Source organism: Pavona decussata, unplaced genomic scaffold (assembly GCF_977016875.1).
Source record: "Pavona decussata unplaced genomic scaffold, jaPavDecu1.1 SCAFFOLD_127, whole genome shotgun sequence".
In the NCBI taxonomy this organism is placed as follows: Eukaryota; Metazoa; Cnidaria; class Anthozoa; order Scleractinia; family Agariciidae; genus Pavona; species Pavona decussata.
The window spans coordinates 1,262,167-1,283,182 of NW_028145541.1; the positions used below are offsets into that span (position 1 = coordinate 1,262,167).

General features: G+C 40.2%; 4 protein-coding genes and 1 pseudogene across 10 annotated transcripts in view; 1 reads left to right on the forward strand and 4 right to left on the reverse strand.

Moving 5' to 3' along the window:
- Positions 1-21,016, forward strand: part of LOC146469103 (uncharacterized) — a 202,370-nt gene that overhangs the window by 6,154 nt on the left and 175,200 nt on the right. For all 6 annotated transcript variants that reach the window (XR_014867297.1, XR_014867298.1, XR_014867299.1 and 3 more), the window contains exon 7: positions 62-254. Coding sequence is in view for 1 of the 6 variants with exons in the window: in XM_085123770.1 (XP_084979896.1) it covers positions 62-254 (193 nt within the window). In the remaining 5 variants the exon portion in view is untranslated. The remainder of the gene's footprint in view (positions 1-61; positions 255-21,016) is intronic.
- On the reverse strand, positions 3,130-5,503 carry LOC146469104 (uncharacterized). The gene is made up of 2 exons (XM_085123621.1): positions 4,302-5,503; positions 3,130-3,811 (listed from the first exon to the last, which is right to left on the reverse strand). The coding sequence occupies exons 1-2, from the start codon at positions 5,463-5,465 to the stop codon at positions 3,557-3,559; spliced, it is 1,419 nt and encodes a 472-aa protein (XP_084979747.1). The 5' UTR covers positions 5,466-5,503; the 3' UTR covers positions 3,130-3,556.
- LOC146469105 (uncharacterized) lies at positions 8,681-12,043 on the reverse strand. The gene is made up of 3 exons (XM_085123775.1): positions 11,944-12,043; positions 9,896-11,289; positions 8,681-9,343 (listed from the first exon to the last, which is right to left on the reverse strand). The coding sequence occupies exons 1-3, from the start codon at positions 12,026-12,028 to the stop codon at positions 9,089-9,091; spliced, it is 1,734 nt and encodes a 577-aa protein (XP_084979901.1). The 5' UTR covers positions 12,029-12,043; the 3' UTR covers positions 8,681-9,088.
- Positions 13,796-16,503, reverse strand: LOC146469106 (uncharacterized; annotated as a pseudogene). The gene is made up of 3 exons (XR_014867287.1): positions 16,468-16,503; positions 15,048-16,344; positions 13,796-14,498 (listed from the first exon to the last, which is right to left on the reverse strand). The product of XR_014867287.1 is annotated as an uncharacterized LOC146469106 (transcript).
- LOC146469107 (uncharacterized) lies at positions 16,576-20,256 on the reverse strand. The gene is made up of 3 exons (XM_085123777.1): positions 20,157-20,256; positions 17,913-19,306; positions 16,576-17,355 (listed from the first exon to the last, which is right to left on the reverse strand). The coding sequence occupies exons 1-3, from the start codon at positions 20,239-20,241 to the stop codon at positions 17,101-17,103; spliced, it is 1,734 nt and encodes a 577-aa protein (XP_084979903.1). The 5' UTR covers positions 20,242-20,256; the 3' UTR covers positions 16,576-17,100.

Consider the following 21,016-nt stretch of genomic DNA (forward strand, 5'->3'; position numbering starts at 1 on the left):
GCATACTTATTTGTTTTCCTTTTTCTATCTATTTATCATTGTTATTATTTTTGGCATGCAGTTCTTTATCCAGAGGAGATCCTCTTTTGGAAGTGTCCGCTGATCTTATAAATGAGGTTGTAAGGGAATCTGCAAGCCAACTTGTACATGCTACAGTTGATGAAATGGTCCAAGGTCACATGACTGTAATCAGGGCTGGTGATTGGCTAGAGGACTTTATACTAGAAGCAATTACTCCTATGCTCCCAAGGGTGGTAGGTACATTTTTTTTTATTATTTTTTTTTTTACTGTCAAGAAAGTCAAACTTAACACTGACATGTGGTTCAAGAACATATCCACACCTCCCCCCATGGAATGTCATTGAAAATTCCGAGGGTGAAGGGGGGGGGGGAGTCTCAAAAGGCTAGAAGATTTTAAAGGAAAGTGCAAAGGAAGGCCCAAACCCACCCACCCCCACCCGCAAAAAAAAATCTTTGGGAGGGTATGGATATATTTCTGGAACAACACGTGTTTTTCACATAATCCTAATTTTCAGGTCTTTGAGATGCAGCACTCAATTTTATGAATTCGGAATAGAATATATAAATAGAATAACTTTATTTGCTCTTGTGCTCAGTTACATGAATTATCGTAAATAATAAAAAAAATGAAGAAAGAGAGAACTCAAATTTTAAGCAAATCAGGGCTTGGAGACTGAAGTAACTAAGGGTTTGGAGCATTGGTCGGAACGGTTTTCTTATAAATTCATTTATTCATATTAAAGCCTTAGTTTATTTTAGGTGTTACTGTTATCTATTATTTTCATGTATTGTTATCACATATTTTACACATATTATTATTGTAAAGCGTTATTGGTTTCTTAGTAGAAATAACACTATATAAATAAAGGTTATTATTATTATTATTATTATTATTATTATTATTATTATTATTAATTTATTATTATTATAAAGGGCAAATAAACGAACAACTTTCTGTTTTGCAACATCGAACTTTTGTGATTTTAAAAAAATGTAAACCACAAAAATTTGATTCAAGCAAAACTTAGCATCACATGTCTTTAACCCAACAAAGATGGCTCATCATCCCATCATCCATTTCCATCATGCTGCTGATCAAAGAAGCACAAATTCTACCTGTTGATCTGAATGAGTTTTAGTCTGGTGTGAACGCAATGAACTCAACTCTCTCCAAGACAAAAAAACTACACCATGACTAACTCCATCTGTCCTCTGTTAGAGAGGTAATTGTACCATAAGAACACAGGGAACAGAGGAGTCAAATTTGACCATAATTCCGGCTAAATTTACCAGGATAATGCAGTTCAAAGCGAGTTTGTTAATTCAAATACGTTAACGTGGTCGAATTATAAAGCATCATAAGAACCTGTTACGCATCTCTTGAAGATTTTTTGAATGGTCATGACGCTTTGTTCCGTCACGTTCATGTATTTAAAAATCAACAAACCCGTTTTGTCTTCTCTGTGCTCTGTGTAAGACTGTTTAGTGACACCTTGCTAGAAGATCCTTTCTGAGAATAGGCCATTTCCGAGTTGCTGTGAACCTCATTATGAAAGCGAGGCTGGGTGCAAAGCTTTTCATATCAATATCGGTTTTGTTTGCATATGAATGAAAACTAATTCTCATTATCAAAACTTTGCACAATGAGGTTCAACAATGAGGTTCACAGCAACTCAGAAGTCGCCTATTAAAGAGAGACTTTACCCGGTCAGAGTGGTTTACAGACAGACAGACGAGGAATTTGGCTGGAACCAGCCAATCTCAAGTTGTCTCACAAATCAGGCCGACAAACTGAGAGCCTTTGTGAATCTCCATCACATCAGCCGTTTAAACTTTCTGAAACCCTGGTTACAATGCGGGTGCAGAGGTAGCCTCACCTCAACATCTGTGTCTTCTACTCTCTTATATTTTTTCACTGTAAGATGGAATTAACTCTTGCAGCTTTGTTACTTGTTAATCAGAAGAGTGTGAGAGGAACCTCTTGTTTCCACGGTTTAACAATAACAACTTTATTCAAAAAATATAGTTTTAGGATGCTGGCACAGATTGCGACTGAAAGCACCGATTCTTACATCAAAACCGTCAGATTTGTTGAACGAAGCAACTTTTAGTTTCGATATTCGTCTACCAGACCTTACCACGGTTTAATTTCGCTCCATACGGCCATTTCGAATCTACATTCGATTCCCTTTACATGGTGTGAGTTAACTTCATATGTTTGGCTAATGTGCGTCTTGAGAAGATTTTAATATTTGCCCGCCGGTATTCCGGCTACAAAATGCTGTTTGTTCTGATGATATTTTCGTCCAGTATCTCACCCTTGATAAGCTGTCAGAGTTTCTGGGTGTAATAAAAGGTTTCTCGAACGCTGCATTCCACTGTCACGCTATTTACAGGCGTCTATTCTTCTCCTTGGTGAGTGAAGGCGGCTGTACCTTCAATAAACAACATCCATTTTTTAATTTTCGTCCTAATCCACCATCCCGAGCTTTTAGATTCCTAGCTTAATTTAACCAAATATTTTTGGAGCATATCCAGCGTTAAAAAACCCGCATCCCTCCAACTTACTTCCGGCGTTATTGAATTACTCTTCTCTTCGCATTTTCTGGTGCAAATTGAAATCAGAATTCAAGTGAAAAGCTTGGTTATTATGCTAAGTGGTTGGAATTTCTACGGATTCTTCTTATTCTTTTCTGAAGGTGCCCATCTCCCAAAATTTAGCGAGAGAAATGATCCTTTATGAATTAATTCTTTTCTCTCTCAAAATACAAACATAACCTTAAACAAACAAGCGAAACGAATTTTATATAAAAGGGGACCTCAAGTCATGTTATTAAACTTCGTATGAACAATAGAAACCTTATTAGCTGTTCCTCTTGTCAATCAGGGATTATATGGATTCACGAACGCGCGCGGAAGTCTCCTTCTTCGCAGGAACTTGCCTAGCGTGCGTGGAGTGTTGGCGTGTGGTTCTGTTCATGAATACCGAAAGCGTTAAAAAAACCTTTGCCAGGGAGGAATTGTGGAAGAGTTAATAGAAAAGCATATGATAGTAATTTTCGTTTTCTGAAGCAAGACTTTGCACAATTTTTACCCAACACCATTTTATTGATTTTTGTCCATACAACATAGCACAGCTTGCGCAGAAACGAGATTAAATCTACTTCAACAGCACCTTAAAAAAATCCTGCAACAAAATTTTCATTTATCCTATAAAATCTTCCTTTAGTATCTACTTTGTTTTCTGAGATCTTGACCCTCTGATTCTTTACCAAAAGATCACAAAAATCAGCTTTTCTCGAAATCTTTACACCATACAATAAGGTTCTTCACTTTTGCTTAAGAATCAGGAGATAATGGCTTTTCTAAAAATAATTTGATCAATTGTTTAAGTGAAAAATGTCAGTTACAAACGTTTTCTTACTTCTTCAGCAGAACCTAATGATCTAAAATGTCGGTTTCTTTTCTAAAGGAATTAACACCTTCACCAACTTACTATTAACTCGCAAAGCAAAGCGAAGCAAAAAGAAAAATGCTACTTGAGCCAGACGGTCAAGTGCGGGGACTGATGCGAGTATGATCTGTTTGGCCAATCAGAATCGCTGCTTGGACTGTCGTACCCACTGACAGCCTGTGACCAGCCATGCGCAGTGGAGCCTTTAGTCATGACCCCCACAGCCATACAGTAGTCGTTTGTTTTTGTGTAACCGGCTGTGTTGTATGAGGCATAAGGATATGATCCTCCATGTCCAGCAAGAGGCATTATCCCGAACTTGTTCTGGTTGCAAATCTGTGTGAAAAAGTGGAGAGAAATGCGTCAAAGAAATCTTTCCCCATTGTGTTTGTTTCGGCATTTGTTGGATGGTTCACGTTTTCTCAGCCCAATTATCGTGTGTCACGCATATCCACAAAATATACCTTACAATTTAAGATCTAGTCTCAATACCAGTCATATTTGTTTTTTATTTGTAGCTGACCGATACGCATAAAAAACTAGTCATACTTTAGAAGCCATAACGTTTTAAAAAAGGCTCTTTTATCCTTTTTGTTTGCATTTACTTTTTGGAAATAAGTACCCGGGTATCCAAAACAACTACAATAAAGATTCCGAAAAGAAACATTTATTTCCCGTCTGACTCGGAACTCGTTTAAATATGGAAAATATGTCATCATTCAAGGAAAATACAACGCAAAGCCCCGAGGAATTACATGTCAACAGTTTTGAAACACAGGAAAACAAGAGCTAAAATACGCTGGAAAATCAAATGAAATCGTCTGACCTTTTTGTTTCCATTCCAAGCATACACCATAACAGGTGTCTGTACAGCCGCCTTCACAGCTGATGGTCCAACAGAATGTTTCCAAAACGAGGTTTTTTCTCTGTCACCAGGCAACCGCCACATCACCCACTTGCTCCCCAAACCATCCACTCTCTCACCGCTGGACAGCAGAACCATGGACGCCTCCTCTACTGCCAAACTGCGTGCATCAATGCAGGCAAACTGCTTGTGTTTTTTGATCTTTGGAGTCTTCAGCGCTGCAGTGTTGTGGCTAGACACCAGCCATGTCTTGTAAATGTTGCCCACTCTTCCGCTGATTTTGCCCACGAGAGTCCAGCCACCATTTTTCATGTCGCAGTAAGTTTGCACTGCTGCGCTTCCTTGGAGGTCTGTCTTGATCCAATAAACGCCATTCTTGGCGCGTGGTTTGTTGTTGGCGAGACTTGCATCATGGATCTGCTTACACGAGTCAGCAGGAAGCTTCTTTTCACCCAGGAGAGAACTTTGGGTAGGAATGAAATGTTGAATCTTTCCCAGGGTGATCTTTGGGGCAGTGGCAACCAGGAATGTTACCTTGATGTTGTCATAAAGTGTTTTGCAGTTGTGCGGAGACTTATGACATCCCAGCCCTAGAGTGCCTGCAGCTATTTTCCACTCCTTGCCCACTTGCACATTGTCGTGTACAAGTTTGCCGTTTGTCCACTGCCAGAATCTGTCTCCTAGCACTCGATACTTGAAGTGAAACCACTTGTTTAATGTAAAGGCTGTGGGTAACTTTCCTTTGTATTTCCATAGACCATCTCTGTTGTTAGCTTGTGGTCTCATGCCGACAGTTTTCGCGTTAGGTGGGTAGTACTCAAACCGCCATCCCGTGGTTTTGCTGGGATTTGCATTGCTGACGCGTAGAAATGGTCCGGTCGAACTTCTTGTTTTGCCAGTCTCCATCAAGTCAAGCTCTACTTCGACATCTTTCCACCGAAAACCTGATTTAAGATACAATCCGATCTCAATGTTATCTCTGTTCAGATCTTTACTCTGCATCGTATTCCCTAGCAATCGTCCGTTTTGTACGCTCCATTTTCCCCAGTTTTTCACCCATTCTTTTTTCAGTGTTGAGCTTGAGAAATCGTCATAGAAGGCGAACACTTTGTCAGGGTTATCCATGGCACTGCCGCTGACTGCAGCACCAAACACTAAGGAATAAGAGGAATCATCAACAGTGTTGGCTGAGATAGGAGCCTGCAGTCTGAATTGGACAGTGGCAGACGTTGTTCCCAGGCCGCTAATGACGCGGTCAACTTGAACGGGGCGCTGTCCGTTGTCATGGTAATAGACATGCAAGTCGTCACCATTGTCGCGTGTTAATCCACGATCTATCAGTTCTCGGTGATTAACTGAGGAAAATAAAATTCATGTCAATCAGTGAACAAATATCTTAAAAGTGTCACAGGGACTTGTGACACCTCAACTGCTTAAAGAAATTCTCAGGAGAGGATGGCTAGGGAGCGAGAATCTCTGACGAAGAAACGAAACGTAATTAAACGACAAAAAGGAACCTAAGAGCTAGTATTTGAATGGTCACACTTGAGGCTTCCATGCACAGAGTCAAACGATAGAATCACCTTGTACAGCATTTGTTATTTTGGTGTATCTGAGTTTTTATGCTTCCTTTTTAATTTGGGGCTGTGTCTTTTATTAGAGATATCTTAAACGTGATGTAGTAAAGTTATCTAGAAAAGAGCACCTCAGGAAAGTACTGCTCAATAGCTTTCATTTGAATGGTCACACTTTAGGATTTCATCCACAGACTCAAAAGTTAGAATCACCTTGAACAGCGTAATAAACGGGACTGCAGGAAAGTATTTTATCCATAGAGTCAAAAGCTAGAACCACGTGGTACAGCAAGTAAGCAGTACCAAAGGAAGTATTGATAAATAGTTTAGGATTTCATTCACAGACTCAAAAAGTGACAAATTACTCATTTGCTTTCGTTTGATGGGTAACGCCTCAGAATCATCTCACACAGTATACTAAAAAATAACATAAGGAAGTACTGCACAACGGGAGAAGTTTTTAATTTGATAGTGATTCTTATGGATTTTATTCAGACTCCAAATAGCCAATCTGTCTAAAACTTAATTATACTTAGAAAGTTCAACCTCGTTTTTCGGTGTATCGGTAATAAGTCAGCGTTTCGGGATGAAGAAATCTCCTTTTCGTTAAGGTTTGATTTTTTTGGTTCTGTTTCAAAGCGCACCGTCACCTTTTTGGATGTTTTTCCTTGTAATCTTTTTTAACAGATTCCAGGCTAAAACCTTGTTTAGGCGTCAAAAATGTAAGGAGTATTTCCTCAAAAAATGCTGATAAAAAACATCGTAAAATTTCGTACCTGGTACAGCTATAGTGTAGTGTTTAGGCAGAGAGGATCCTGTCGCCTCAATTCGTACTTGTATTTTCCCTCCTTGCCCGGCCATACAGTTCGGATATCCATGCGAAGTGTTTCCTTTTGCAAGTTTTTCCAGAAGGCGCTGTACTGGTTTCAACAAGGCGATTTCTTCTTCAGCGATTCGAGCCAATTTGTTGGCGTCTTTCTGCATTGTTGCGGCAAGATTTTTCTTTTCGTTGAAGGTGTTCAAATCCAGAGTCAACTTGAAAATCAGCGAGTCGATCTCACTTTTAGCGCGGTAGATCTCGCCATGTTTGGAGGGCTTTGTTGGTTGGGATCCACAGGTTGAAAAGTACAACAGCGCGGTAAAAACAGCGATGCTGCTTAGCTGAAAAGCCATTTGACGGCGTAGTTAAAGGATTGTAATTCTTAGCAAGTCGGTGAAGGACTGAGTAGGAATTTTTTGGATGACTCATAGATGTAAGCCTTTAGCTGGGCTTACAAGTTATTTTTCGTGAAATGTATTTGAATAAAAATATCAATGTCACGCAAGACTTTTATAATGGTGTGTTTTTAGTCACAAAAGGCCACCTTTCAGTATTTTGTTAATATACTGTAGTAATGTCTACGGAACCTTAACAAACCTTATGTGGGTTAAGAGGTGAAGGCTCAACGTTAGAACTTCCTTATTTCAGTCTTTTCAGTAGTCAAGAAGAATTCCTTTACTTATTTGTTATCTAAGCTATGGAACTGTTTGTCTTCGCCATTTGTGTTGCAAGCTATGTAAATGATTTTCAAAGCGAACTTTGTGATTGTAAATTTTTAGGACGTTTTTGTATAGGTTTATAGTTTACATTACTCGATTTTTGTAACTTTTTATATCGAGTGATGTGAATGTGTGATATCATACATTTTATTTATGCACGTTCGTAGTTTGAACGAGTTTTTAAACATCCTAGACGTAACGTGTTAACATAAATTACTGATTGGTTGATTGATTCATTGATTGAAAAACTATAGCGCTTACAGTCTATTGCCATAGGCGCTAAAAGGTGCAATGTTGTCGTTCAGTATTCATTTGTGTCCGCTCTTCTCATAAAATTCATGATTTTAGCTGACATAGTCCGTTCTACTTTATAAACCGGAAGGTTTAATCAATACCATAACACGAGGTGTATGTAAATTTTGGTTGATTCTACCCTCCCCGGCTGCCTGAAGCATTTTATGCGCGCGCGGTCATGCGTGTACGATGCCTTCATTTATATTACAAACTCACCAATTTCCAGAATTCACGCTGTCCCTTCTCGAACCATCCCGTCACATTAAAGGATTTATCTACAAGCTTGTTATTCCTGCTGTATATCTCCTCCATTGTTAGGCTCGAATCGGTAACATTTTATGAAGGGGTGTGTTGAATCGTTACGATGTCATTTTCTCAACAGATACAAATATATGTAAATTTTTGGTCAATCCTTACATCAAAACTGACAGATTTGCTGAAGGAATGTCATTTTGTCAACTGAGATATAAATATATGTAAATTTTTGGTCAATTCTTACATTAAAACCGGCAGTTTGGGCTTTTGAATTTGGCTTAAGTTCGTCTGATGCTGCCTATCTCCCAAAATTTAGCGAGAGATAAATTTATTCTTTTCTCTCTTAAAATAAACAGTGAACATAAACAAACAAGCTAAACGAATTTTATATAAAAGGGGACCTCAAGGCATGTTATTACACTTCGTAGGAACAATTGAAAACATATTAGCTGTTCCTCTTGTCCATCAGGGATGATACGGATTCACGAACGCGCGCGAAAGTCTCCCTCCTCGCAGGAACTTGCCTAGCGCGCGTGGATTGTTGGCTAGTGGTTCTGTTCATGAATACCGGAAGCGTGAAAAAACCCTTGACAGGGAGAAATTATGGAAGAGTTAATAGCATAGTATATGATAGTACTTTTTGTTTTATAAAGTAAGACTGCACAAATTTTACCCAACACCATTTTATTGATTTTTTGTTTTTGGTTTTCATACAGCATAGCACAGCTTGCGCAGAAACGAAACTAAATTTACTTCAACAACACCTTAAAAAAATCCTGCAACAAAATTTTTATTTATCCCATAAAATCTTTGTTTAGTATCTACTCTGTTTCCTGAGATCTTGAATCTCTGTTTCTTTACCAAAAGATCACAAAAATCAGCTTTTCTTCAAGTTTGCTAAATAATCATGGGATAATCGCTTTTCTAAAAATAATTTGATCAAATGTTTAAGTGAAAATTGTCAGTTACAGACGTTTCCTTACTTCACAGCAAAATCTAATGAACTAAATGTCCGTTTCTTTTCTAGCTCAAGGAATTAAGACTTTCACCAACTTTCTATAAACTCGCAAAGCAAACAGAAAAATGCTACTTGAGCCAGACCGTCAAGTGCGGGGACTGGTGCGAGTATGATCTGTTTGGCCAATCAGAATCGCTGCTTGGACTGTCGTAACCATCGGCACCCTGTGACCAGCCATGGGCAGTGGAGCCTTTGCACATTACTCCCACAGCCATACAGTAGTCGTTTGTTTTTGTGTTACCAGCTGTGTTGAATGAGGCATAAGGATATGATCCTCCGTGTGAAACTGCAGGCATTATCCCGAACTTGTTCTGGTTGCAAATCTGTGTTAAAAATATGAGAGAAACCATGAAAGAAATCTTTCCCCATTGTCTTTTGTTCGGCAGTGTTTGGTGGTTCACGTTTTTTCAGACCAACCATCGTGTCTCACGCATATCCACAAAATACGCCTTACAATTTAAGATATATAGCCTTCAACACCAGCCATATTTGTTTTTTTGTTTGTAGCTGACGGATACGCATAAAAAACTAGTCGTACTCACACAAATGACTCTAGAAGGCACAACCTGTAAAAAAAACCTCTTTTAGCCTTTTTAATTGTTTGTTTGCTTTTATTTTTTGGAAATAAGCATTCGGGTATCCAAAACAACTGCAATAAAGGTTCCGACAAAAAACCTTTATTTCCCGTCTGACTCAGAACTCTGGGCGGCGTTTATATGTGGAAAATGTATCATCATTCAAGGAAAATACAACGCATAACCCCGAGAAATTACATGTCAACAGTTATGAAACATTTCAACATTAAGATTTGCAGTTTTAAAACAGAGAAAAACATGAGCTTAAATACCCTGCAAAATCAAGTGAAATAGTCTGACCTTCTTGTTTCCATTCCAAGCATACACCATAACAGGTGTCTGTACAGCCGCCTTCACAGCTGATGATCCAACAGAATGTTTCCAAAACGAGGCTTTTTCTCTGTCACCAGGCAACCGCCACATCACCCACTTGCTCCCCAAACCATCCAATCTCTCACCGCTGGACAGCAGAACCATGGGCGCCTCCTCTACTGCCAAACTGCGTGCGTCAATGCAGGCAAACTGTTTGTGTTTTGTGATCTTTGAAGTCTTCAGCGCTGCAGTGTTGTGGTTAGACACCAGCCATGTGTTGTAAATGTTGCCCACTCTTCCGCTGATTTTGCCCACGAGAGTCCAGCCACCATTTTTCATGTCGCAGTAAGTTTGCACTGCTGCGCTTCCTTGGAGGTCTGTCTTGATCCAATAAACGCCATTCTTGGCGCGTGGTTTGTTGTTGGCGAGACTTGCATCATGGATCTGCTTACACGAGTCAGCAGGAAGCTTCTTTTCACCCAGGAGAGAACTTTGGGTAGGAATGAAATGTTGAATCTTTCCCAGGGTGATGTTAGGAGGAGTGGCAACCAGGAATGTTACCTTGATGTTGTCATAAAGTGTTTTGCAGTTGTGAGTAGACTTATGACATCCCAGCCCTAGGGTGCCTGCAGCTATTTTCCATTTCTTGCTCACCTTAACATTATCCTGTACAACTTTCCCATTGGCCCAGTGCCAGAATCTGTCGCCCACCACTCGATACCTGAAATGAAACCATGTGTTTAATTTGAAGGGCGTTGGTAATTGTCCTTTGTACTGCCAACTGCCATCTTTATTATTAGCTTGTGGTCTCATGCCGACAGATTTGCCAGTAGCTGGGTAGTATTGAAACCACCATCCCGTGGTTTTGCTGGGGTTCACATTGCTGACGCGTAGAAATGGTCCAGGTGCGCTTGCTGTTTTGCCAGTCTCCATCAAGTCCAGCTCTACATCAACGTCTTTCCACTGAAAACCTGACTGAAGATACAATCCGATCTCAACGTGATCTCTGTTCAGACCTTTACTCAGCATCGTATTCCCTAGCAATCGTCCGTTTTGCACGCTCCATTTTCCCCAGTTTTTCACCCATTCTTTTTTTAATGTTGAGCTCGAGAAATCGTCATAGAAGGCGAACACTTTGTCAGGGTTATCCATGGCACTGCCGCTGACCGCAGCACCAAACACTAAGGAATAAGAGGAATCATCAACAGTGTTGGCTGAGATAGGAGCCTGCAGTCTGAACTGGACAGTGGCAGACGTTGTTCCCAGGCCGCTAATGACGCGGTCAACTTGAACGGGGCGTTGTCCGTTGTCATGGTAATAGACTTGCAAGTCGTCACCATTGTCACGTGTTAATCCACGATCTATCAGATCTCGGTTATTAACTGAGAAAAATAAAATTCATGTCAATCAGTGTAACAAATATCTTAAAAGTGTTACAGGGACTTTTGACACCTCAAATGCTTTAAGAAATTCTCAGGAGAGGATGGCTAGGAAGCTGGAGAAGTAAAAGGAAACGAGAAAAAGAAGCCAAACTAGAGCTAGTTTTTGAATGGTCACACTTGAGGCTTCCATGCAGATTCAAAAGTAAGAATCACATTGTACAACCTTTATTATTTTGGTGTATCTTAGTTTTTATAATAACGCTTTTATGCTTACTTTTAAATTAATTTGGCGCTGCGTTTTTTGTTAGATGTGATATAATAAAGTTATGTTATCTAAAAAACAAGTACGCAGGAAAGTGCTGCTCAGTAGCTTTCATTTGAATGGTCACACTTTAGGATTTAGTCCACTGACTCAAAAGGTAGAATCACCTTGTACAGCATAATAAACAGCACCACAGACAAGTATTTCATCGACAAAATCAAAAGCTAGAACCACGTTGTACAGCAAGTAAGCAGTACCAAAGAAAGTACCGTCGCCTTTTTGGATGTTGTTCATTGCAAATTTTTTGACAGATTTTCAGCTGATTCCATGTTTAGCCGTCAAAAATGTGAAGAATATTTCCTTACATAATACAACATCCCAAAATTTCATACCTGGCACAGCTATAGTGTAGTGTTTAGGCAGAGAGGATCCTGTCGCCTCAATTCGTACTTGTATTTTTGCTCTCCGTTTCGCCATACAGCTCGGATATCCATGCGAAGTGTTTCCTTTTGCAAGTTTTTCCAGAAGGCGCTGAACTGGTTTCAACAAGGCGATTTCTTCAGTCTTCGGCGATTCGAGCCAATTTGTCGGCGTCTTTCTGCATTGTTGCGGCAAGATTTTTCTTTTCGTTGAAGGTGTTCAAATCCAGAGTCAACTTGAAAATCAGCGAGTCGATCTCACTTTTAGCGCGGTGGATCTCGCCATGTTTGGGGGGCTTTGTTGGTTGGGATCCACAGGTTGAAAAGTACAACAGCGCGATAAAAACAGCGATGCTGCTTAGCTGAAAAGCCATTTGACGGTGCAGTCAGAAGTCAGAAATGATTGAGATTGTTGAGAATACTCAGAAAGTCTACAAGGACTGAGTCAGTATTTTCTCTTTATGACTCATAATTTTTGAAATTAGCGGAAGTGAGGCTTACAAGTTATTTTTCGTGAAATGCATTACGATAAAAATAGAAAGCGTTACGTAAGACTGTCACGCTCGTTGTGTTCGTTGTTAACAAAGGTCACGCTATCTCTATTTGAATTCTACAGAACCTTCATTACTAAACGTTTTTAGCCGTGTTTGTTAGAAGTTGCGTTAATCTGGGTCAGTCTTCTGTTGTGAGCATTAGTGTGATCTGAGAAACAGCCTATGGTTTTCACAGTTCTAGAAAATAAAGATCTTAACATTTTAAGAAGAGGTGCATTGAATCCTTGCAATGTCATTTTGTCAACAGATACGATACACATATATGTAAATTTTGCCCGATTGGTAAATCAAAACTTGAATTTATTTGCCGTCTGATTTGTTGAAGAAACCAAAATGAATTTTCGAATCTCACTTATCACGGTTAAATTTCGCTCCATACCGCCGTTCCGAATCTACATTCGATTCCCTTTGCATGGTGTGAGTTAACTTCATATGTTTGGCTGATGTGCTTGTCGAGAAGATTTCAATATTTGCGCGCATTCCTGCTCCAAAATGTTGTTTGTTCCGATGATATTTTCGTCCAGCATCCCACCCTTAATAAGCTGTCAGAGTTTCTGAGTCTAACAAAAGCTTTCTCGAACGCTGCTTTCCACTGTCACCCTATTTACAGGCGCCTGTTCTTCTCAGTCTTTGGAAAGTGAAGACGGCTGTACATTCTATAAACAACATTCATCGTTAACTTTCGTCCTAATCCACCATTCTGAGCCTTAAGATTCCTAGCTTAATTGAACCAATTATTTTTATACCATATCCAGCGCTAAAAATCTCGCATCCCTCTAACTTACTTCCGGCGTTATTGAATTACTTTTCTCTTCGCATTTTTTGTTGCAAATTGAAATCAGAATTCAAGTGAAAAGCTTGCTTCTTATGCTGGAATTTCTACGGATTCTTCTAATTCTTTTCTGGAGGTGCCCATCTCCTATTTCCTTTCAAACTACAAACGTGAACATAAACAAACAAGCGAAACGAATTTTATATAAAAGGGGACCTCAAGTCATGTCATGAAACTTCGTAGAAACAATAGAGAACATATTAGCTGTTCCTCTTGTTCATCAGGGATCATATGGATTCACGAACGCGCACGAAAGTCGCCTGCTTCGCGGGAACTCGCTTAGCGACCGTGCATGGAGTGTTGGCGTGTGGTTCTGTTCATGAACATTAGAAGCGTGAGAGAAAGCTTATCGAGGGAGGAATTGTGTGGCAGTTAATAGCAAAGCATATTATAGTATTTTTCGTTTTCTAAAGCAAGACTCTGCGCAACTTTGGCCCAACACCATTTTATTGATTTTTTTTGTTTTTCATACAGCATGGCACAGCTTCCGCAGAAACGACACTAAATTTACTTCAACAGCACCTTAAAAAAATCCTCCAACAAAATTTTCATTTATCCCATAAAACCTTTGCTTTGTATCTACTTTGTTTCCTGAGATCTTGATTCTCTGTTTCTTTACCAGAAGTTCACTCACAAAAATCAGGTTTTCTCGATATCTTTTATACACCGTACAATAATGTTCTTGACCTTTGATTAAGAAATGGCTTTTCTAAAAATAATTTGTCATCCTTGATCAATTGTTAAGTGAAAATCGTCTGTTCCAAACGTTCTCTTACTTCTACAACAAAACCTAATGAACTAAAATGTCCGTTTCTTTTCTCAAGGAATTAAGACCTTCACCAACCTACTATAAACCCGCAAAGCAAAGCGAAGCAAAAAGAAAAATGCTACTTGAGCCAGACCGTCAAATGGGGGGACTGGTGATTGAATGACTTGTTCGGCCAATCAGAATCGCTGCTTGGACTGTCGTAACCATTGGCATTCTGTGACCAGCCATGCGCAGTGGAGCCTTTACTCATGACCCCCACAGCCATACAGTAGTCGTTTCTGCCGACATTACCAGCTGTGTTGTATGACGCATAAGGATATGATCACCCGTCCGTAACATAAGGTAGTATCCCGAACTTGTTCTGGTAACAAATCTGTTTTAAAAAGACGGGAGACATGTGTCAAGGAAATCTTTCTCCGTTGAGGTTATAAGTGTTTAGTTCGGCTTTTCTTTGATTTCGACACGTTACAACCCAATCATTGTTTTTCACACAAAATAATATCTACGCGCTAGTATTTTATACTTATTCATTTCTGTTATCCACGAGATAACCTTCACAATTTTAGATATAGTCTCAATCCAACCATATTTTTTTTATTTGTCACTAAGTGATACGCATAAAGACTGAGTGTTAAAAAGTAAAAGTGAACCTGAAATGCGCTATTTTTAAAAAAAAAAACCTGTTTTGTTTGTTATTTTTTCGGACTGTTTTGTTGTCTTGTTTTTGTTTCGAAATAACCGCCTCGGTATCCAAAGGTTCCAAAAATTGCTTTATTTCCAGTCTGACTCAGAATTCTGCGCGATATGGAAACTGCATCATCATTCAAGGGAAAAATACATGTGAATAGTTTGAAACATTTTAACATAAAGATTAGCAGTTTTGAGCTAAAATACGCTGGAAAATCAAGTGAAATCGTCTGACCTTTTTGTTTCCATTCCAAGCATACACCATAACAGGTGTGTTCACAGCCGCCTTCACAGCTGAATATCCAACAGAACGTTTCCAAAACGAGGCTTTTTCTCTGTCACCAGGCAACCGCCACATCACCCACTTGCTCCCCAGACCATCCACTCTCTCACCGCTGGACAGCAGAACCATGGACGCCTCCTGTACTGCCAAACTGCGCGCGTCAATACAGGCAAACTGTTTGTGTTTTGTGATCTTTGGAGTCTTCAGCGCTGCAGTGTTGTGGTTAGACACCAGCCATTTGTTGTAGATGTTGCCCACTCTTCCGCTGATTTTGCCCACGAGAGTCCAGCCACCATTTTTCATGTCGCAGTAAGTCTGCACTGCTGAGCTTCCTTGGAGGTCTGTCTTGATCCAATAAACGCCATTCTTGGCGCGTGGTTTGTTGTTAGCGAGACTTGCATCATGGATCTGCTTACACGAGTCAGCAGGAAGCTTCTTTTCACCCAGGAGATGATTTTTGGCGAGAACTACTGGCTGGAAAACTCCCAGGGTGATGTTAGGTGGAGTAGCGACTATGAAGCGCACTTTAATGTTGTCATAAAGAGTCTTCCAATCGTATTGTTTAAAGTTATGACATCCCAGTCCTAAAGTGCCTGCAGGTATTTTCCACTCCTTGCCTACTTGCACATTGTCGTGTACAAGTTTGCCGTTCGCCCACTGCCAGAATCTGTCTCCCAGCACTCGATACTTGAAGTGAAACCACTTGTTTAATGTAAAGGCTGTGGGTAGCTTTCCGTTGTATTTCCGGTTGCCATCTCTGTTGTTAACAACAGGTCTCATGGTACAAGTGAAGCGACTACCTATACAATATTCAAACCACCATGCTGTGGTTTTGCTGGGATTCACATTAGTGACACGCAGATGTGGTCCAGGACAGCTATTTTTTTGTTCCAATTTCCTTCAAGTCAAGCTCTACATCGACGTCTCTCCACTGAAAACCTGATTGAAAATATAATCCAACCTCAACGTTATCTTTGCCCAGATCATTACTCTGCATCGTGCTTCCCAGCAATCGTCCGTTTTGCACGCTCCATTTTCCCCAGTTTTTCACACATTCTTTTTTCAATGTTGAGCTCGAGAAATCGTCATAGAAGGCGAACACTTTGTCTGGATTATCCATGGCGCTGCCGCTGACCGCAGTACCAAACACTAAGGAATAAGAGGAATCATCAACAGTGTTGGCTGAGATAGGAGCCTGCAGTCTGAACTGGACAGTGGCAGATTTTGTTCCCAGGCCGTTAAAGATATCCTAACCTTATCTAATATACAGCCCCACATGAAAGTACTGCTCAATAGCGTTCATTTGAATGGTCACACTTTAGGATTCCATACACAGACCCAAAAAGCAGAACCACCTTGTACAGCGTAATACACAGGACCACAAAAAGTACTGCTCAGTTGCTTTCATTTGAGTGGTCACAATTTAGGATTTCATCCACAGACTCAAAAGGTAGAACCACCTTGTACAGCATAATAAACAGCACCACAGCATTTTATTGATTTTTTTTTTGTTTTTCATACAGCGTAGCACAGCTTGCGCAGAAACGACACTAAATTTACTTCAGCAACGCCTTAAGAAAATCCTGCAACAAAATTTTCATTTATCCCATAAAAGTCTTTGTTTAGTATCTACTTTGTTTCCTAAGATCTTGATCCGTCCTAACCAGGAAAAACTGTTTAATTTGAGAATGTTTTATTTTTCTCTGTTTCTTTACCAAAAGATCACAAAATCAGCTTTTCTCAATATCTTTACACCATACAATAATAACCTTCTTACTTAAGAATCAGAAAATAATGGCTTTCCTAAAAATAATTTGTCATCCTTGATCAAGTAATTTTTAAGTGAAAAACGTCTGTTGCAAACGTTCTTTTCTACAACAAAACCTAATGAACTAACATGTTCGATTGTTCTCTAAAGGAATTTTAATTAATTAGGTCTTAAAAGACGTTCACCAACTTACTATAAACCCGCAAGGCAAAGCAAAGCGAAGCAAAACAAAAAGTGCTACTTGAGCCAGACCGTCAAGTGGGGGGAATGGTGCGAGTATGATCTGTATGGCCAATCAGAATCGCTGCTTGGACTGTCGTACCCACTGGCAGCCTGTGACCAGCCATGCGCAGTGGAGCCTTTAGTCATGACCCCCACAGCCATACAGTAGTCGTTTGTTTTTGTGTTACCAGCTGTGTTGTATGAGGCATAAGGATATGATCCTCCATGTACAACGTTAGGCATTATCCCGAACTTGTTCTGGTTGCAAATCTGTATAAAAAGGATGAGAGAAATCGTGAAAGAAATCTTTCCCCATTGTTTTTGTTTCGGCATTTGTTTGGTGGTTCACGTTTTTTCATCCCAACCATCGTGTGTCACGCATATCCACAAAATATGCCTCACAATTTAAGATCTAGTTTCAATACCAGGCATATTTATTAAATTTTTTATTTGTAGCTGACCGTTACGCATAAAAACACGAGTCGTACTCATAGAAGTGGATCTGGAAGGCATAACCTGTAAAAAACCTCTGTTATCTTTATTGTTTGTTTGTTTGTTTCTTTTATTTTTTGGAAATAAGCAATCGGGTATCCAAAACAATCGCAATAAAGGTTCCGAATAAAAAGCTTTATTTCCCGTCTGACTCACAATTCTGCGCGACATTCAGATATGGAAAACGTGTCATGATTCAAGGGAAATACATCACAAAACCCAGAGGAATTACATGGCAACAGTTATGAAACATTTTACCATAAAGATAATCAGTTTTAAAACGGAGAAAAACAGAAGCTAAAATACGCTGGAAAATCAAGTGAAAATCGTCTGACCTGTTTGTTTCCATTCCAAGTATACACCATAACAGGTGTCTGTACAGCCGCCTTCACAGCTGATGGTCCAACAGAATGTTTCCAAAACGAGGCTTTTTCTCTGTCACCAGGCAACCGCCACATCACCCACTTGCTCCCCAAACCATCCACTCTCTCACCGCTGGACAGCAGAACCATGGACGCCTCCTCTACTGCCAAACTGCGCGCGTCAATACAGGCAAACTGTTTGTGTTTTGTGATCTTTGGAGTCTTCAACGCTGCAGTGTTGTGGCTAGACACCAGCCATGCCTTGTAAATGTTGCCCACTCTTCCGCTGATTTTGCCCACGAGTGTCCAGCCACCATTTTTCATGTCGCAGTAAGTCTGTACTGCTGAGCTTCCTTGGAGGTCTGTCTTGATCCAATAAACGCCATTCTTGGCGCGTGGTTTGTTGTTAGCGAGACTTGCATCATGGATCTGCTTACACGAGTCAGCAGGAAGCTTCTTTTCACCCAGGAGAGAACTTTGGGTAGGAATGAAATGTTGAATCTTTCCCAGGGTGATCTTTGGGGCAGTGGCAACCAGGAATGTTACCTTGATGTTGTCATAAAGTGTTTTGCAGTTGTTCGGAGACCCAGAACATCCTAGCCCTAGGGTGCCTGCAGCTAATTTCCACTCCTTGCCCACTTGCACATTGTCGTGTACAAGTTTGCCGTTCGCCCACTGCCAGAATCTGTCTCCCATCACTCGATACTTGAAGTGAAACCACTTGTTTAATATAAAGGCTGTGGGTAGCTTTCCTTTGTATTTCCAATTGCCATCTCTGTTGTTAGCTTGTGGTCTCATGGAGACAGTTTTCGCGTAAGGTGGGTAGTATTGAAACCACCATGCTGTGGTTTTGCTGGGATTCACATTGCTGACTCGGAGAAGAGGACCAGGAGAGCTACGTGTTGTTCCACTCTCCATCAAGTCAAGCTCTACCTCGACGTCTTTCCACTGAAAACCTGACTGAAGATACAATCCGATCTCAACGGGAACACCGCCTGGATCTCTTGTCTGCATTGTGCTTCCCAGCAATCGTCCGTTTTGCACGCTCCATTTTCCCCAGTTTTTCACCCATTCTTTTTTCAGTGTTGAGCTCGAGAAATTGTCATAGAAGGCGAACACTTTGTCAGGATTATCCATGGCACTGCCGCTGACCGCAGCACCAAACACTAAGGAATAAGAGGAATCATCAACAGTGTTGGCTGAGATAGGAACCTGCAGTCTGAACTGGACAGTAGCAAATTTATTTCCCAGGCCGCTAATGACGCGGTCAACTTGAACGGGGCGCTGTCCGTTGTCATGGTAATATACTTGAAAGTCGTCACCATTGTCACGTGTTAATCCACGATCTATCAGTTCTCGGTGATTAACTGCGGATAAAATAATTCATGTCAATCAGTGAAACAAATATCTTAAAAGTGTCACAGGGTCACAGAAATTCTCGGAAAAGGATGGCTAGGAAGCTGGAGAAACAAAAGGAAACGAGAAAAAGAAGCCAAGCTAAGAGCCAGTATTTGAATGGTCACACTTAAGGCTTTCATGCACAGACTCAATGGTTAGAATCACATTGTACAGCCTTTATTATTTTGGTGTATCTTAGTTTTTATAATAACGCTTTTATGCTTACTTTTAAATAATTTTGGGAATGTGTTTTTTGTTAAAGATATCCTAACCTTATCTATTATACAGCCCCACATGAAAGTACTGCTCAATAGCGTTCATTTGAATGGTCACACTTTAGGATTCCATACACAGACCCAAAAAGCAGAACCACCTTGTACAGCGTAATACACAGGACCACAAAAAGTTCTGCTCAGTTGCTTTCATTTGAATGGTCACAATTTAGGATTTCATCCACAAACTCAAAAGGTAGAACCACCTTGTACAGCATCATAAACAGGACCACAGGAAAGTACTGCTCAGTTGCTTCCATTTGAGTGGTCACAATTGAGGATTTCATCCACAGACTCAAAGGTTAGAACCACCTTGTGCAGCATAATAAACAGCAGCACAGACAAGTATTTTATCCAAAGAGTCAAAAGTTAGAACCACGTTGTACAGAAGGTAAGCAGTACCAAAGAAAGTACCGTCGCCTTTTTAGATGTTGTTCCTGGCAATTTTCTTGTAATAGGTTTTTAGCTGATTCCGTGTTTAGCCGTCTAAAATGTAAAGAATATTTCCTTACATAATACTGCTAAAAAGCATTCCAAAATTTCATACCTGGTACAGCTATAGTGTAGTGTTTAGGCAGAGAGGATCCTGTCGCCTCAATTCGCACTTGTATTTTCCCTGTCCGTTCCGCCATACAGCTCGGATATCCGTGCGAAGTGTTTCCTTTTGCAAGTTTTTCCAGAAGGCGCCGCACTGGTTTCAACAAGGCGATTTCCTCTTCAGCGATTCGAGCCAATTTGTTGGCGTCTTTCTGCATTAATGCGGCAAGATTTTTCTTTTCGTTGAAGGTGTTCAAATCCAGAGTCAACTTGAAAATCAGCGAGTCGATCTCGCTTTTAGCGCGGTAGATCTCGCCATGTTTGGAGGGCTTTGTTGGTTGGGATCCACAGCTTGAAAAGTACAACAGCGCGGTAAAAACAGCGATGCTGCTTAGCTGAAAAGCCATTTAACGGCACAGTCAGAAGTCAGAAATGATTGAGATTGTTGAGAATACTCAGCAAGTCTACAAGGACTGACTTAGTATTCTCTGTGTATGACTCATAATTTTTGAAATCAGTGGAAGTGAGGCTTACAAGTTATTTTTCGTGAAATGCATTTCTATAAAAATAGAAAGCGTTACGTAAAAGACTGTCACGCTCGTTGTGTTCGTAGTTAACAAAGGTCACGCTATCTCACTATTTGAATTCTACAGAACCTTCATTACTAAAAGTTTATAGCCATGTTTGTTAAAAGTTGCGTTAATCTTGGTCAGTCTTCTTTTGTCAGCTTCAGTTTCGTCTTAGAAACAGCCTATGGTTTTCACGGTTTTAGGAAATGAAGATCTTAACATTTTATGAAGGGATGCGTTGAATCGCTGCAATGTCATTTTGTCAACAGATACGATACACGTATATGTAAATTTTGCCCGA

Excerpts from the sequence above, each read along its gene's own strand:
- LOC146469104 (XM_085123621.1), bottom strand. The coding sequence starts at position 5,465 with ATGGATAACCCTGACAAAGTGTTCGCCTTCTATGACGATTTCTCAAGC. Across the intron at positions 3,812-4,301 it reads CTTGGAATGGAAACAAAAAG|ATTTGCAACCAGAACAAGTT; the intron begins GTCAGACGATTT and ends TTTTTCACACAG.
- LOC146469107 (XM_085123777.1), bottom strand. The coding sequence starts at position 20,241 with ATGGCGGAACGGACAGGGAAAATACAAGTGCGAATTGAGGCGACAGGA. Across the intron at positions 19,307-20,156 it reads CTACACTATAGCTGTACCAG|TTAATCACCGAGAACTGATA; the intron begins GTATGAAATTTT and ends TTTTATCCGCAG. Across the intron at positions 17,356-17,912 it reads CTTGGAATGGAAACAAACAG|ATTTGCAACCAGAACAAGTT; the intron begins GTCAGACGATTT and ends CTTTTTATACAG.
- LOC146469105 (XM_085123775.1), bottom strand. The coding sequence starts at position 12,028 with ATGGCGAAACGGAGAGCAAAAATACAAGTACGAATTGAGGCGACAGGA. Across the intron at positions 11,290-11,943 it reads CTACACTATAGCTGTGCCAG|TTAATAACCGAGATCTGATA; the intron begins GTATGAAATTTT and ends TATTTTTCTCAG. Across the intron at positions 9,344-9,895 it reads CTTGGAATGGAAACAAGAAG|ATTTGCAACCAGAACAAGTT; the intron begins GTCAGACTATTT and ends TTTTTAACACAG.